Here is a 14513-nt window from a genome sequence, read left to right as displayed (position 1 = left end):
TCTATCCATTCATACATTCATACATTTATCTAGAGAATACGTACGTATGTGTGTGTGTGTGTGTGTGTGTGTGTGTGTGTGTTAATACGTGCATGTGTGTGTGTGTTAATACGTGCTTGTGTGTGTGTGTGTGTGTTTACACAGCAGATGGAACAGGAGTTGATGTTTGTGTTTAAGGCGTCACCTTCACGTGGGCTTTATTTTAGTAAAACACATTCCTGCGGCAGTGAAGTCATCTGTTCTCTCTCTCTCTCTCTCTCTCTCTCTCTCATACACATACTGACACACACACACACACACACACACACACACACCAGTCTTGACTAACGATTGTGCTACAACAAAAATGTCCCTGTTCATTACATACTGCTGTGTGTGTGTGTGTGTGTGTGTGTGTGTGTGTGTGTGTGTGTGTGTGTGTGTGTGACATGATGCCCTGTGGGTGTGTTAATGTAGTGTGTGTTTAATCCAGAGCATGTGTTTATTAAACAGAGCTTCTGTGGTTTTATATAATACAATAAAAGACTGAATTGTTTTTAGTTTTTAATTAGTACCAGTTCCAGTGTCCTGCGTGTGTGTGTGTTTGTGTGTCTGTCTGTCTGTGTCTGTGTGTGTCTGTGTGTGTGTGTGTTTGTGTGTCTGTGTGTGTCTGTGTATTTTCTCTGTATTAGATTTATTCACTCCACATTTCAGCTGTTTATCTTTCTCTTTGTTATTTATTTATCTGTCTGTCTGTTTGTCCAGCTCTTTTTCGGTGTATTTGTCAGTCTGTCAGAGAGGCAGAGAGTGAGAGAGAGAGAGTGTGTGTGTGTGTGTGTGTGTGTGTGTGAGAGAGAGAGAGAGAGAGAGAGAGAGAGAAAGAGAGAGTCATATTAAAGGAAAGACACAATTCCACAGACAGATAAAAGGCAGGAAGAGAGCGTGAGAGAGACAGACTTAAAAAAACAAACAAATAGAAAGAGACAGATGGTTAGGTAGAAAGAGAGAGATGACAAACAGACTGAAAATGTGTGTGCGTGTGTGCGTGTGTGTCTGTGTGTGTGTGTGTGTGTGTGTGTGTGATTCAGATTCCTGCACTACAGTCACAACTTGTCTAGAGTGAAATAATGTAACGAGGTTAATAATGATTTTGTACTTTGAGATTTATGAAACTGAACACAACATTTCACCTGTATTTGGTTTTTACGTAGAATATATGTTAATGAGGTGAAATTGTTTGTGAAGAGAGCGGTTATTATATGTACATAACCTGACTCGCTCTCGTTAATCAGGTTCAGGTTGTTTTTGTCTGGTGCAAGTGAGTGAACTTCACATTCCACTCCAGAGGTTTTAAGCTCTTACATAAGTCTGGGCTTCAGTGGGTCATATTGGATTTGGCTCTGAGTCACTGCTGTTTACCTGCTGAAGAGTAAAACACACGCATAAAACACACAAAAACATCACGCTCACATGAAACAAACATGCACATACAAACATATATACAGCATAGTGTAGTATAGTATTGTATAGTATAGTTTAGTGAAGTATAGTAAAGTGTAGTATAGTGTAGTATAGTATAATATGGTGTAGTATAGGATAGTATAATGCAGTATAGTAAAGTGTAGTATACCATAGCGTAGTATAGTATAGTATAGGACAATGACCCAAAACACATAACTAAAAACACCCAAGAGTGGCTAAGAGGGAAACATTGGACTATTCTAAAGTGGCCTTCTATGAGCTCTGACCTCAATCCTATTGAGCATCTTTGGAAGGAGCTGAAACATGACGTGTGGAAAAGACACCCTTCAACCCGGAAACAACTGGAGCAGTTTGCTCATGAGGAGTCGGCCAAAATACCTGCTGAGAGGTGCAGAAGTCTCATTGACCATTACAGGAATCGTCTGATTGCAGTGATCGCCTCAAAAGGTTGTGCAACAAAATGTTGTTATTAAGTCATTTTTGTCTAAGCCTGTTCCATGAGTTTGTTTGTTTTTTAATAATTCCATTGAAGCATGGTTGAAAAGCAATGTCTGCCTTTCATTGGTCCATGTTGAGTGTGGTACACACCATGTCACCAGACAACACAGTGACGACCTGGAGCCCTATATATAGGCCCACTGACTGATTACAAGATTGTAGACACCTGTGATGCTAAATTAGTGGACACACCTTGAATGAACATGTTCCTTTGGTCATATTATTTTCTGTCTTTTCTAGGGGTACCATCATTTTTGTCTAGGCCTGTTCCAGGAGTTTATTTTTTTTAAATAATTCCATTGCTGCATGGTTGAAAAGCAATGTCTGACTTTCATTGGTTAACATTCATAGAATTTTTATTTATTATTACTTTTGTCAAATTAAAGTTTTTTTCTGTGACCGTTGTGGGTTTTTCTTTCATTGACTGAAGGGTACCAACAATTATCCACGTGTGTAGTATAGTATGGAATAGTATAGTAAAGTGTAGTATAGTATGGAATAGTATAGTAAAGTGTAGTATAGTATGGAATAGTATAGTAAAGTGTAGTATAGTATGGAATAGTATAGTAAAGTGTAGTATAGTATGGAATAGTATAGTAAAGTGTAGTATAGTATGGAATAGTATAGTAAAGTGTAGTATAGTATGGAATAGTATAGTAAAGTGTAGTATAGTATGGAATAGTATAGTAAAGTGTAGTATAGTATGGAGTAGTATAGTAAAGTGTAGTATAGTATGGAGTAGTATAGTAAAGTGTAGTATAGTATGGAATAGTATAGTAAAGTGTAGTATAGTATGGAGTAGTATAGTATGGTATAAAAAATATGACCATATTTTAATTTGAACCTTGACCATTTAAGGTCTTCAACATATTCACCCTGCATGTTAAAGTGTTCAATTCAAACATCAGAGAGCAGTTAGTTTAGACAAAGCTGAGATATGATCATAAGCATATTATTGTACAGTACAGTCTATACCATAGTGTTAAAACGAGAGGCTCGGATCTCAGCTGTGGAATATAGCATTTAAACTAAATGTACTACTGGGTTCATCCTGATCTTCCTAAAGCACTGTAGGAATTTGGCTATCCTCTTCATCCTCACTATATTCCCCCTGTGCGTTAGGGTAGGTTCACTTAACTGTGTCCTATCACAGCATATCTGGTTTGCAGTGTAGTGTTTTAGTGTTTCTGTTAAAATAATTCTGTTTATTATGTGGACCTTCTGCCCCGGGAATGACAAAGGACGTATTACAAAGACTACGTTACTATCAGAGCTTCTGTCATATATGTTTAATCAACACCTTCTGACCAATCAGAATCCAGAACCTGACAGTCATATGATGATACGTGAATGTTTAATCACAGTGACGTGTTCCATATCGTATACAGGTGGAGTCATGTTGTGGTTAACATCTTGACGCAGAGCAGAACGTTCCTCGCGGCTATTACAGTTAAAATTACTCATCGGTCATGATCAGGTTCCAGTGAGACATGAGTCACAGACATGACGTTCTTTACATTTCAAACAGTGTGGAGGAGAAAAAAGGGAAAGATAGAGACACATTAAAGAGAGTTAAATATATTAACACCTTTATTTGGTTCTTTTTACACGTGTGAAATGTTCCAGAACGTTCACATCTTTTACAAGAGTTGGAAAGAACCGTTTTAGTATTAAATGCACTAATATAAAATAGCAAATATATTAATCTTACATCATATGTTACAACGTAGTAAACAAAATATATGAAGAAAGCGCAGCTTGTCGTGGTTGTGAGTACGACACACTGACCAGCAGGTGCGTCGTACAACGGAAAAAAAGGGAAAATAATAATAATTATATAAAAATTATTATCGTAAATAATAATAATTTACAATTCCACAATTTTTTTTTCCTTTAAATCTTCTGTAAAATCGTTACAAATGAGTGCACTGCTGTGTTTTTCCTCCAGCTTCAGGAAGCCTGACAGAAAGAAAATGAAAAGAATGCATGGTAAAGGTGGAGCTGTAAAAACCGCAAGAGTTTCCGCCTCCAGAAAAAATGTAAAAGAATAACAATGTGGTGAGATCAGCGACGAGAGCGACCTTCGTGTTGTGGGAAAAAAAAGGAAGCGAGAGGAAAAACGGTCCAAAGACTGACAAATAAAATACAGACCCAGATAACATTCTTAAATACATGAAGAGAAAATTTGTCAAAATTTTGAAGATTTTTTTCCTAAATTGGATTTATAAACATGGTGGTGTTGCTGTAACTTATTCTGCTAAACATTTTATAACTATTGGTTAGATATTTTCAACATTTTAACATTTAAGGCGCCTTGATGAGCCGAACGGGGCTAAGAAGATGCCTGAGTTTGTACAGCTGAAGCCTGAAGCTGTGAGTTGTGGCTGGTAAGATGTAAAGTATGAGACATAATGCGTGAATAACGACTCACACATATTTATGCACAGATTTACGGAACTGACTTCTCCATTCCGGTCTCTCTCTGTATGTCGGGTCTTCTCTGAATCACAACACAACACTAGTTCTGCTCAAATAGATTCACATTCATAAACCTTCCCTATTATTTTTCCTTCTGATATCTGCTTGAGCTCAGAGAAAAGTCCACGAGCCGGAAGAAAGCTTAGCTTCGAATCCTCTGGACTGGACACCTCGAGTGTCCCTCCGTGTTTCATTTCCTCGACGCTGAGGAGTTCCAGCACTATGTCAGCGCTCAGATGAAGATTTCCACTGCCTCAGCTTCCACACTGTCCAGACCTTCGAATGGATTCGCTGCCTTCTGCTTACTGATTTCTGTGTAAAAAAAAAAAGCATCGTGTAGTTTAGTAAAGGAAGTGTCTTTTATGTTGTCTTAAAAGACAGAGACATTGTTGTGATGTCTTGGCTGATGTGAGTATATTCTGGTGTGAGAATGACATTAGCTACGCTGACATGCAGCCCAATAATCTGTTCATAACCTGACTGGGATCATTGTTTAGATATCAGTTCTTGCAGGTAATCTGCACTCATGCTGATTTTTTTGGACAGATGAACATGTAAATTTAGACGTTGCATAGTAGATTTCTTAAAAAAAAAAAAAAAAACACACTCACACACAGTGTAAATATTTTTTCCCATCAGTGAGCTAACATTCTGTTCTGTTCTCACACTCTGGGGTAAATCAATAACTGCAGTTCGAGTCCAATCGATGTTTACACTGCTGTCAAGCTCTGTGCAATGATCCATGCAGAGTTCATACTAATCACAATAAAGTCATCGTGTTTTTCCATTCCTCACCATTTTGTGTGTGTGTGTGTGTGTGTGTGTGTGTGTGTGTGTGTGTGTGTGTGTGTGTGTGTGTGTGTGTGTGTGTGTGTGTGTGTGTGTGTACTGACCCTGACTACTGCAAAGTTGTTCTGATGCCGGTGGTGTGTGTGTGGTGGTCTGAGCCCGACCCCTGGTCTTACACACCGCATTAGCAAAGGGGGAAAAGCGTGCCATGATTCCTGTCTTCTCTGTGTTGCACTTTCCTTTAGCACGATAAACAAAAGAACCGTGTAACTGAAATGCCTCTAAGACAGTAAGAACATCATTTAAACTGTATTAGCAATATTAGTATTCTTGTTATTATGAAATTCTTACCTTTATCGTTGGAGGAGCTCGAGTCAGAGCGTGCGGCGCAGTTCTGAGGCGCGTCCTCGTCCGCTTCACCTTTCTCCTGTTCCTGCTGGAGTCGATACTGTAGAACGTTAATCATGGCGTCCTTCTCCATGATCTGCCCGTACAGAGCCTGGATTCTGATCAAAACAAACAATGATCAAGATAAATGACCGTGAAATTTATCCTTATTCACACACTATTGTTGTTGGTTTTTTTTTTTTGGTTAACAAGAACTTGAATTAAATAAAATATCAAATACGCGATGAGTTTGAAGATCTATCAAGCTGAACGATGATAAAGTTAACATGAATGGGTGTGTATAGCTGTGAAACCCGGCGTGATCTCGTACCTGTTCTCCATTTCCTGGCTCTGAATCTCAGCCCTAGGCTCCTCACTGCAGCTGGTTGTAGATGACAGACAGGGAGAGCGGTTGTTGATGATGTTGGTGTCTCTGTAAAAATCAAATAAAAATATGCAAGGTAAGAAATCACAGCTTCTGATGTACATCTACATTTATATCAAATGTGTAATTCCACATTCTTCACCTCTGAGCTGCAGCGGTGGCCGCCGTGTCCATGGCAAACTCCAGCATGGTTTTCTCCTCCAGGTATTTCTGCTCCCAGCGCGTCATGTCGGCCTCCAGGGCCAAAATCCGCTCCTCTCGTTCCCTCAGGCGCTCTAACAGGGTGCTCACATTCGCTGAAGGTGCCGAGATTCCCGGACAGGTTTGTGTCTGTCTCTGTTGGAGAAGAATCAGAGAAAAACAGAGATTACTGTAATGTTCAAGCCTAAAATCATTAAAATTGTCCACATTAATGTGCAATCCTCATAACATTTTGCCCAGCTTTAAGTGTGTGTGTGTGTGTGTGTGTGTGTTTGTTTGGTGTGTGTGTGTGGGTTGTGTGTGTGTGTGTGGTGTGTGAGTGTGTTTATTTGTGTGTATATGTGTGTGTGTGTGGGTGCTGGTGGTGTGGGTTGTGTGATGTGTGTGTTTTTGTGGTGTAGTGAGTGGTGCGTGTAGTAGTGGTGTGGTGGAATGGTTGTTTGTTGCGTGTGTGTTGTGGTGTGTGTGTGGGTGGTTTGTTGGTGTGTTACGTGTGTGCGTGTGTTTGTTGTAAGGTTGTGTGAGTTGTGCGTGTTGTGTGTTGTGTGTGTTGTTGATGTGGTGTGTTGTTGCGGGTGTGTGTGTGTGTGTGTGTGTGTGGTGTGTTTGCGTGTGGTGTGTGTGTGTGTGTGTGTATGTACATATTCATGTACACACCTGTCGGTTCCTGAGTGTGCGCAGCTCTGATTCCAGACGAGTGCGCAGTCGATGTTCCAGACCCTCTCTCTTCTCGCATGTTGTTTGCAGCTGAGCTAGCGCCCCCTGCAGACGCTCCACCCGCTCCACATATGCGCTTTTCCTGTTCAGCTCGGCTTGCAGCTGCCGGCCGCGCTCCTGCGCAGAGTTCCTTTCCTCACGCAGGAGCTGAACCTCACGCTCCATCCGTGCACACTGCAACTTCTGCTCCTCACCTGAGAGACGGCGAGAACGAGAGAAAAACTGATCACGGATTCGACACACGGTGTTTTTCCAAGTGTTTAGTGAATTAGTGTTTTTGGAGTCGTGTTTATTTTGGGCTCCAGATTCCACCTACACGATATGTTATTTATCATGTTTACTTGAGCAAAGCTTGTGAACCTGTCATTCACAAGAGATAAGAGACAATTAAACACAGCTAGATAGCAGAACTGTGCCTTTAACTTTATAGGGCTTCTGGTAACAGCACTGAGGAGATGAGTATAAAGATAACGTTATTATACGTCTGTGGTATATGTAAGTAGTTTATAGTGTATAATGAGAGTATGTGGTTTTGTTCTGCCTGTATTTTGACCCCAGCTCTGGACTCTGATTATGTTCTCTTAACCCTAATAAACACACACACACACACACACACACACACACACACACACACACACACACACACACACACTAAAGCCCCGGCTTATTCGGTTATTCATCTTAAAGTAGATTGTTTAGTAACTACCAGGAATTATTCAGTTACAGCAGTGAAGCTAATAAGAATAGTGTGTTTAAAAAAAGAGTGTGTGGAGTTTACAGGGTTAAGCTTACAATAGCTGAGGCTAAAAACCAAGCCTTTTCCTGGGAGGCCGTGTTTGTGTTGGGACTTCCTGCTCATATCCAAAGAATTCGACCGTGTCATTTTTACGCAAGAGGCTAAGGAACATGAAGAAATAACGGAGAATCGACCGACCCTCGCCGTGACACACATACTTGAAGTTTTACATTCCTTCATCTGTTTCCCACCATTTAAATGGCAGTCTGAGTAAAAGATGAGTAACAGGGGATAAACTATGCCTGATCTTTACTGTGCTGAACCGATCGCTCTACCGTCAGGACAAAGGCCGTGTGTGGTGTCTGAGAATCAAATTCCTGAGCTGAAGGCTGCAAGCTCGCTTCCTGTTTTTCTACAATCCTCTTACAGCTTCGTATCGTTAACGTTGATAGAAAAAAAAAACTTTTGAGCTCAGATTTTCCCCATAATGCAAATTAGTTATTAGTACGGCAACAAATCCAGGATCGATCGAAAGAAGTACACTAAGTACAGTTTTACAGCTTTGTAAACATAGATTAGTTAAAGGTGGGGTCTCTGATATTTGAGAAATGCTTCAGAAAACTGAGTCGGGCCACCAAAGACAAAATAAAAATCAAAACAAACATGTAGCCAATGAGCAGAAAGGGGCGGGGCTTGTCGATATGGGCGGAGAGAGTGTTCAGTGCGCATGTGTGACATTAGCAGAAAGCGGTTTTAACATCGACATGGAGGATAAAAACAAAGAAAGAAAGAGAAGAAAGGCTTACGATAAGGCAAGAAGTAGGACGTGTTAATATAGGATCAGCTTTCCAGCGCTGGAGAGAACTGAAGGAGCAGGAAGTTGGCCACATATTCACAGGTTGGAGTTTCCCGAGTCAATAACTCCTGAGCTAAACGCTGTTACTACACAAAACGCAGTTGTAGCTGCCTCTCTACATTACTATGTTAGAAAAGAGGTGTTATTTGTGTAGTAACGTGAATATGCGCACATGCAGACATGCGCACTGATTGACAAGACCCACCCCTTTCTGCTCATTGGCTACACGTTTGTTTTGATATTTGTTTAGTTTGGTGGCCGAACGCAGTTTTCTGAAGCATTTCTCAAATATCGGAGACCCCACCTCTAACCCTAGGTCAAATAAACAATCTCTCATGTTTTTTCTGCATAAATATTTGAGAGTGTGTTTTTAAAAGCCTTAAAAGTACACTAGACTGGTTTAAAACATCACAGTTAATATTACTGGCGATTTACTCACTTTGCATGCGGAGTTTAGCGATAACTTGCTCGTTGTAGTCAGCGGTTTTCACGTCTTTCGCCGCCTGAATGCTGCTGCTCTCTAGACTTTCTGTAAAACACATGAGCGAACACATGAGCATCAGGACTCACTAGGAATCTGGACAGATTAAAATGACTATAGTTGTATATTTCACACGTGAGATCTGACTGCAGCAGTGCTTTAACCCTGCAGATTTATTCCTTACCTCTCAGGTCCGTGTTAATGTCTTGAAGCCTCTTATTTTCGGCCATCAGTTTGCTCCTAAGCGTCTGCTCGAGTGTTTCTCTCTTCACACAACCTTGGATTAAAGTGTCATAGGCCTCAGAGATCCTCTGGATTTCCTGCTCCAGCTGCCAGAGACAGAGAGAGAGAGAGAGAGAGAGAGAGAGAGAGAGAGAGAGAGAGAGAGAGAGAGAGAGAGAGAGAGAGAGAGAGAGATATTTTTATTTCTACTTTTCTACTATGCTAAACATTATTAACTACACCATATAATGTATATAAGATTAAAAGAAGGAAAACTAAAATAATAAATGAATGTGAACAGCTCGGATAAATATATAGACAAATAAATAAGATGAATTAAAAACAATCTCCTGATAATAGTACTGATAGAATAGAATTCCCAAGACACTGAGTAATACATTCCTCTCTGAAATCTCTCCACACACACACACACACACACACACACACACACACACACACACACACACACACACACACACACACACACACACACACACCTAACTGTACTCATATGGGAACAATGAGACATTATCCAGCCAGGTGAGTTTACACAAGGCGGTGCCTCCTTCACCCCCCCCCCCCCCCCCCCAGCAATTATCATTCCATCAGAGTGACAGAATGCTAAGGTATGTTGACGCAACACTGGAAAAAAAAGGTAAAGTTTATGGGCACTCTGTGCTAAGCCAAAGTTAAACACACAGCCGTCAAATAATTCGGCCACCTGACAGCCAGCCCGACTGGAGCTATGCGGTGACCTCATCGCTAAAGTAAAACACAATAATAGAAGGGATGTTTTCTTTTCTCTTAAATAAATACCTTTAGAGGTCAGGTGATGTTATGCTACTATGTTATGAGACAGACGCCCAAACACTAACAAAAGTATTCCACCCACCTTGCAGCCTCCTCCTGAATGCATTAAATACATACAGGACAGTTGTACGATGCTAGGTATGTCATTTCTTATTCATTGCTAACATAACAATTAGCAGATCATAGCGCATAGTTATTAATGAAGTCATAGCAACTCGGAGGTAACGAGGGTGTGTGCAGATACAAGTAGGCCAATAACAGGGCAGCTGTTGTGTAAAACATTTTACTGTACGTTTATGAAAACACACATAATTAGAATTATGTTGTGGAGAAATCATTTTACCTTCTGAATCCTGAGTGCCTTTTCTGCATGGCCTTCCAGCTCCTGCTTCAGTCTTTCATTCTCCTTCATCAGCAGCTCCATTTGTGGAGAGACCTCCCTGCCAGCAGGGGGCGCACTGCAGAAAGCATGCGGCGCCTCGGGTGACGGCGCAGGCGGGACGATTCTAAGCGTAAACATTGTATCGTTAGCTCTGAATTATGAAAGCAGATATCAAGCTTAACATTTGGAAATGCAAAATGAAGAAAACTGCGACTGTTCAGCTAATCAACACCGAGATGTAAAGCTAGATGCAATCTATGCAGATAGAAATGCGGTTATATAGGTGCAGTTTTTATGTCTGTTTGTTATTGATTGTTACTGATTTGACTTTGGTGCTTGGACCCCTTAATATAATAATATTGTTGGTTGTGATTATTACTGTAATGGAACCCACTGGGGGAAAAAAAAAACTAGTTTTTATTGTTCATGTTCTCTTGTGGTCCCTAAATAGATGCGTCGAATGGTTTCGATGAAGATGATGCCAATAAAATAGTTCATTAGTTTCTCTTTCCTTCAATTAGACACAATTAGTCATATAATTAGTCATAATTGTGTGATGGGTAATGTTTGTTTGCATTACCTGGTGTGTTGGGAGTGGAACGGTGGTGGAGGTTTCTGGTAGAAAGTGTCAGACTCATGAGTTTGATCAGAAGTGTGTGTATGAGACTGAAATCCCAAATGATGCTGTCTAAGTCGATACCCGGCTATTTGTGGGTAGCTACACGAAGAGCTCATGGAGAGAGACTCCACGTTAACGTCTTTGTGTAGAAGCGAGAGCTGCATGAGACGCTCGCTGAGAGACCTGGCGTGACTCTGTTTCATGTCATCCTCTGGGTAAATCCTCCTGTCCTGACACCACTGAGAAGCCACAAGCTGTGAATTTGCTTTGGCTTGCTCGTACGTGGGCAGCTGCTCATGGTGGTAAGGTGGATAGATTTCCGTGTGCTGGAAGTCAAGATGGTGCTCTTGGCCCTGTGGTTCCTGACGTTCCTCCTGAGTGAGGCTGTCTGAAGACGAGCGTGGGCTTCCGGCTCCTCCGCTCACCGTGCTCCGTAAGGCCTGCTGCTGGATGGCCAGGAGGGTGCGAGCATCCGTGGGGTTTCCATAACGCAGCTGCTCCTGGATCAGTCTGTGTAGCACCGTGCTTGATGCCTCCTCTGTACGCATTTTATTTGGGATGAAGATAAAGAATTCTGTGGATCGGTGCAAACTGGAGAGCAGAAAAAAGGTCATTGATGGTAAAAGAGTTCGACTAGATGTTGCACTAATCACAAAATATATGTATCGACCTCTCACACACCTCCGGCTCTATCGTTAGGGATGGAAGTCAGAGATATAATAGTGTTTCAAATTTTAAATTAATATTGTTAAATTAATTTTAAACTATAAATATGTGTTTGTGTGTTTAAATTAAAACACACAAACACACACAGACACACAAACAGACACACATACACACACACAAACAGACACACATACACACACAGACACACAAACAGACACACATACACACACAAACAGACACACACACACACACACAAACAAACAGACACACACACACACACACACACACACACACACAGACACACAAGCACACACACAGACACAGACACACACACAAACAGACAGACACAGACATACACACAGACACACACAGACACACAGACACAAACACACACACAGACACAAACACACACACAGACACACACACACACAGAGACACACACACACACAGAGAGACACACACACACACACACACACATACACACAAACACACACAGACACACACACAGTAACTGAAAATACATGTCGATGTCACGTGACTGCATTCCTGAGGTAAAAAAAGAGAATAAACCTGTCGCTTAACGACCAAAACCAACAATGTCGTCAAATTAAAACAATTTATTCGATACTCTGACTAATAAACTGTCCTTTTAACAAAGATTTACTTAGTTATATCAAGTATAAAAAATACCGTCCAGAATATAGAATATAGATTCCTCCTTTGAGGAAATATTTTTAATCAATTTACCTTCAATATTCTTCTCACATCGAGTCAGAGATCCTCCGCTAGCTGTAAAATGTGTGTAAGCAAATCCAACGTGTGTCTTTTAGCGTCCTTTATGTCCGGTTTAGCTCATTATTGTGCTACAACTTTTCTGTTCTGAGCTGTGAGAGCTGCGCGAGGATCATAAATAGCTAACTAACCGCGCGCGCACGGGGAGGGGGGGCGCGCTGCTTTTGTGTTCGCTGTGAAAGTGGAATGTGAGGAATGTTGAGCGCGCGCGCTCACCGCTTATCTCCCTCAGGGATCGTAGTGGAACGCCTCGTGCGCTGGAGCTCGAGGCGTATTTGAAAAGGGGGAGAGAAAAAAAACCGTTGGTGTCGGTTAAAAATGTTATAATGTAAAGTTAGCTTACATGCTAACAGACCTAACAATAACACTGAGGAAAAAATAAACAATACGTTGTTTTTATATAACATGTTTTATGTTTATTTTGTAAGATAACATTATTTATATTTTTAAAATGTTAGTTTATTATTATTATTATTATTATTATTATTATTATTATTATTATTATTATTATTCATTACATCAATTACACGTATATGACAGAAGACAGCATCAGAAAATTATTGAAAACAAACAACTACAAATGTACAAACCTGTATCGAATGCAAAGATTGTAGATCATATTCATCTTGGGACAAAATATAACCAGATAAACTTGTTTGCAGGTTGTTAATTTCCCAAAAATGTTGGTGTGTTGGACTGAGCAAATACTTAGAAAAGATGTTTATAAGATGTTATTTAGAAGTCAGACGATCTTATCTAAAGCAGCTTATTTGTACTCAAAGGCTTGCTCCTGCTAGTTCGGTTGACCCATATTTAGGTCAGGGACGAAAATGGCAAGAAAAAAGTCTTGTTATGGCCCCGGGTAAAGAAAGGAAAACAAGCAAAGGATTTAAACTATGTTTTTTCTTTTTTTTATATCGGAGTTGCAGTGCCAAGTTAACCAGAAACATTGCTTTGACTGCTCAGGGAAACTGCATGTTTTTAATTGTCCTAAAATTAAAAAAGCATCCTTGATTATTTTATAAAGTGTGTCTTAATACTGACATGTTTTTCTTATTTTATAACTTTCTGTTTAGATTTCTTGTCTGAAAATAATCACCAAACTGTTGGTTAAAACAAAACACAAGAAAAGGAATATATTCCTTTATACATTGATGGTAATGTGTGTGTGTGTGTGTGTGTTTGTGTGTGTGTGTGTGTGTGTGTGTGTGTGTGTGTGTGTGTGTGTGTGTGTGTGTGTGTGTGTGTGTGTGTGTGTGTTTGTGTGCGTGTGTGTGTGTGGGCTACAAAGGAAGCAGGATGGGTCATTTTATCAACAGGCAGCCATGATATGTACGGATATGTAATCCACCCTCACTGGTGCTATACAGTCTATAATATAGTCTATTCAAGAAACACCAGAAAGAAAGAAAATAATTCAAGGAAATTATTCAATGATGATTCTACTTTCACACCTGTGTTAAATGTGCACCTTTATTCTGGTCGCATAACAATAGTGGTTCATTTACAGTAGTCTCATGTTTCCAAGTAAGACATGCAAGTTTATTCGTTACGTGAAAGCAAAGAAGGTTATATGAGCCCTATACTGCTCATTCAAATCAGAAACACACCATAGCAACCTTTTTCTGTCATTCTTTTTGTCTTTCACCCGTTTTTACACAAAGCAAAAACACACTGAATTGCCTTTCTAAAATTACATGCATTGTCCCAAACAACACAAAGCATTCACTCTTCAGGCCAAAACACCACCACTTATAAAGTCCTCTTCAGAGTTTAGCCACTACACTACACAGTATATATACTCACCAGTCACTTTATTAGGAACATTACACAAACATTACACTCCATTTGCTCTTGAAACAACCTCAAATCATCTTTGCATGGCTTCCACAAGATATGGAAACATTTCTTTAAGACTCTGGAATACATTGACATGACCACATAGCATAATTCCTGCATATTTTTCCAGGTGCACTTTCATGCTGTGAATCTCCTGTTCTACCACATCCTAAAGGTCTTCTACTGGATCCACC

At 40.3% G+C, this 14513-nt stretch overlaps 2 protein-coding genes across 2 annotated transcripts in view; one reads left to right on the top strand and one right to left on the bottom strand.

Moving 5' to 3' along the window:
• Nucleotides 1-14513, top strand: part of LOC113645130 (tripartite motif-containing protein 16-like) — a 664889-nt gene that overhangs the window by 226476 nt on the left and 423900 nt on the right. The gene's annotated exons all lie outside the window — the stretch shown is intronic.
• Nucleotides 3527-12618, bottom strand: amotl2b (angiomotin like 2b). The gene is made up of 11 exons (XM_027150775.2): nucleotides 12436-12618; nucleotides 10984-11613; nucleotides 10365-10527; nucleotides 9174-9318; nucleotides 8948-9037; nucleotides 6857-7110; nucleotides 6141-6334; nucleotides 5945-6046; nucleotides 5578-5732; nucleotides 5331-5465; nucleotides 3527-4749 (listed from the first exon to the last, which is right to left on the bottom strand). The coding sequence occupies exons 2-11, from the start codon at nucleotides 11568-11570 to the stop codon at nucleotides 4670-4672; spliced, it is 1905 nt and encodes a 634-aa protein (XP_027006576.1). The 5' UTR covers nucleotides 11571-11613; nucleotides 12436-12618; the 3' UTR covers nucleotides 3527-4669.

Source organism: Tachysurus fulvidraco, chromosome 11 (genome assembly GCF_022655615.1).
Source record: "Tachysurus fulvidraco isolate hzauxx_2018 chromosome 11, HZAU_PFXX_2.0, whole genome shotgun sequence".
Classification (NCBI taxonomy): domain Eukaryota; kingdom Metazoa; phylum Chordata; class Actinopteri; order Siluriformes; family Bagridae; genus Tachysurus; species Tachysurus fulvidraco.
Note: the sequence above shows the minus strand (reverse complement) of the source record. Positions and strands in the feature narration are given on the sequence as shown.

Coding starts and splice junctions, on each gene's coding strand:
- amotl2b (XM_027150775.2), bottom strand. CDS start 11,570: ATGCGTACAGAGGAGGCATCAAGCACGGTGCTACACAGACTGATCCAG. Junction 10,528..10,983: donor TTCCACTCCCAACACACCAG/GTAATGCAAACA, acceptor GTTTACGCTTAG/AATCGTCCCGCCTGCGCCGT. Junction 5,733..5,944: donor AGCCAGGAAATGGAGAACAG/GTACGAGATCAC, acceptor TGTTTTGATCAG/AATCCAGGCTCTGTACGGGC.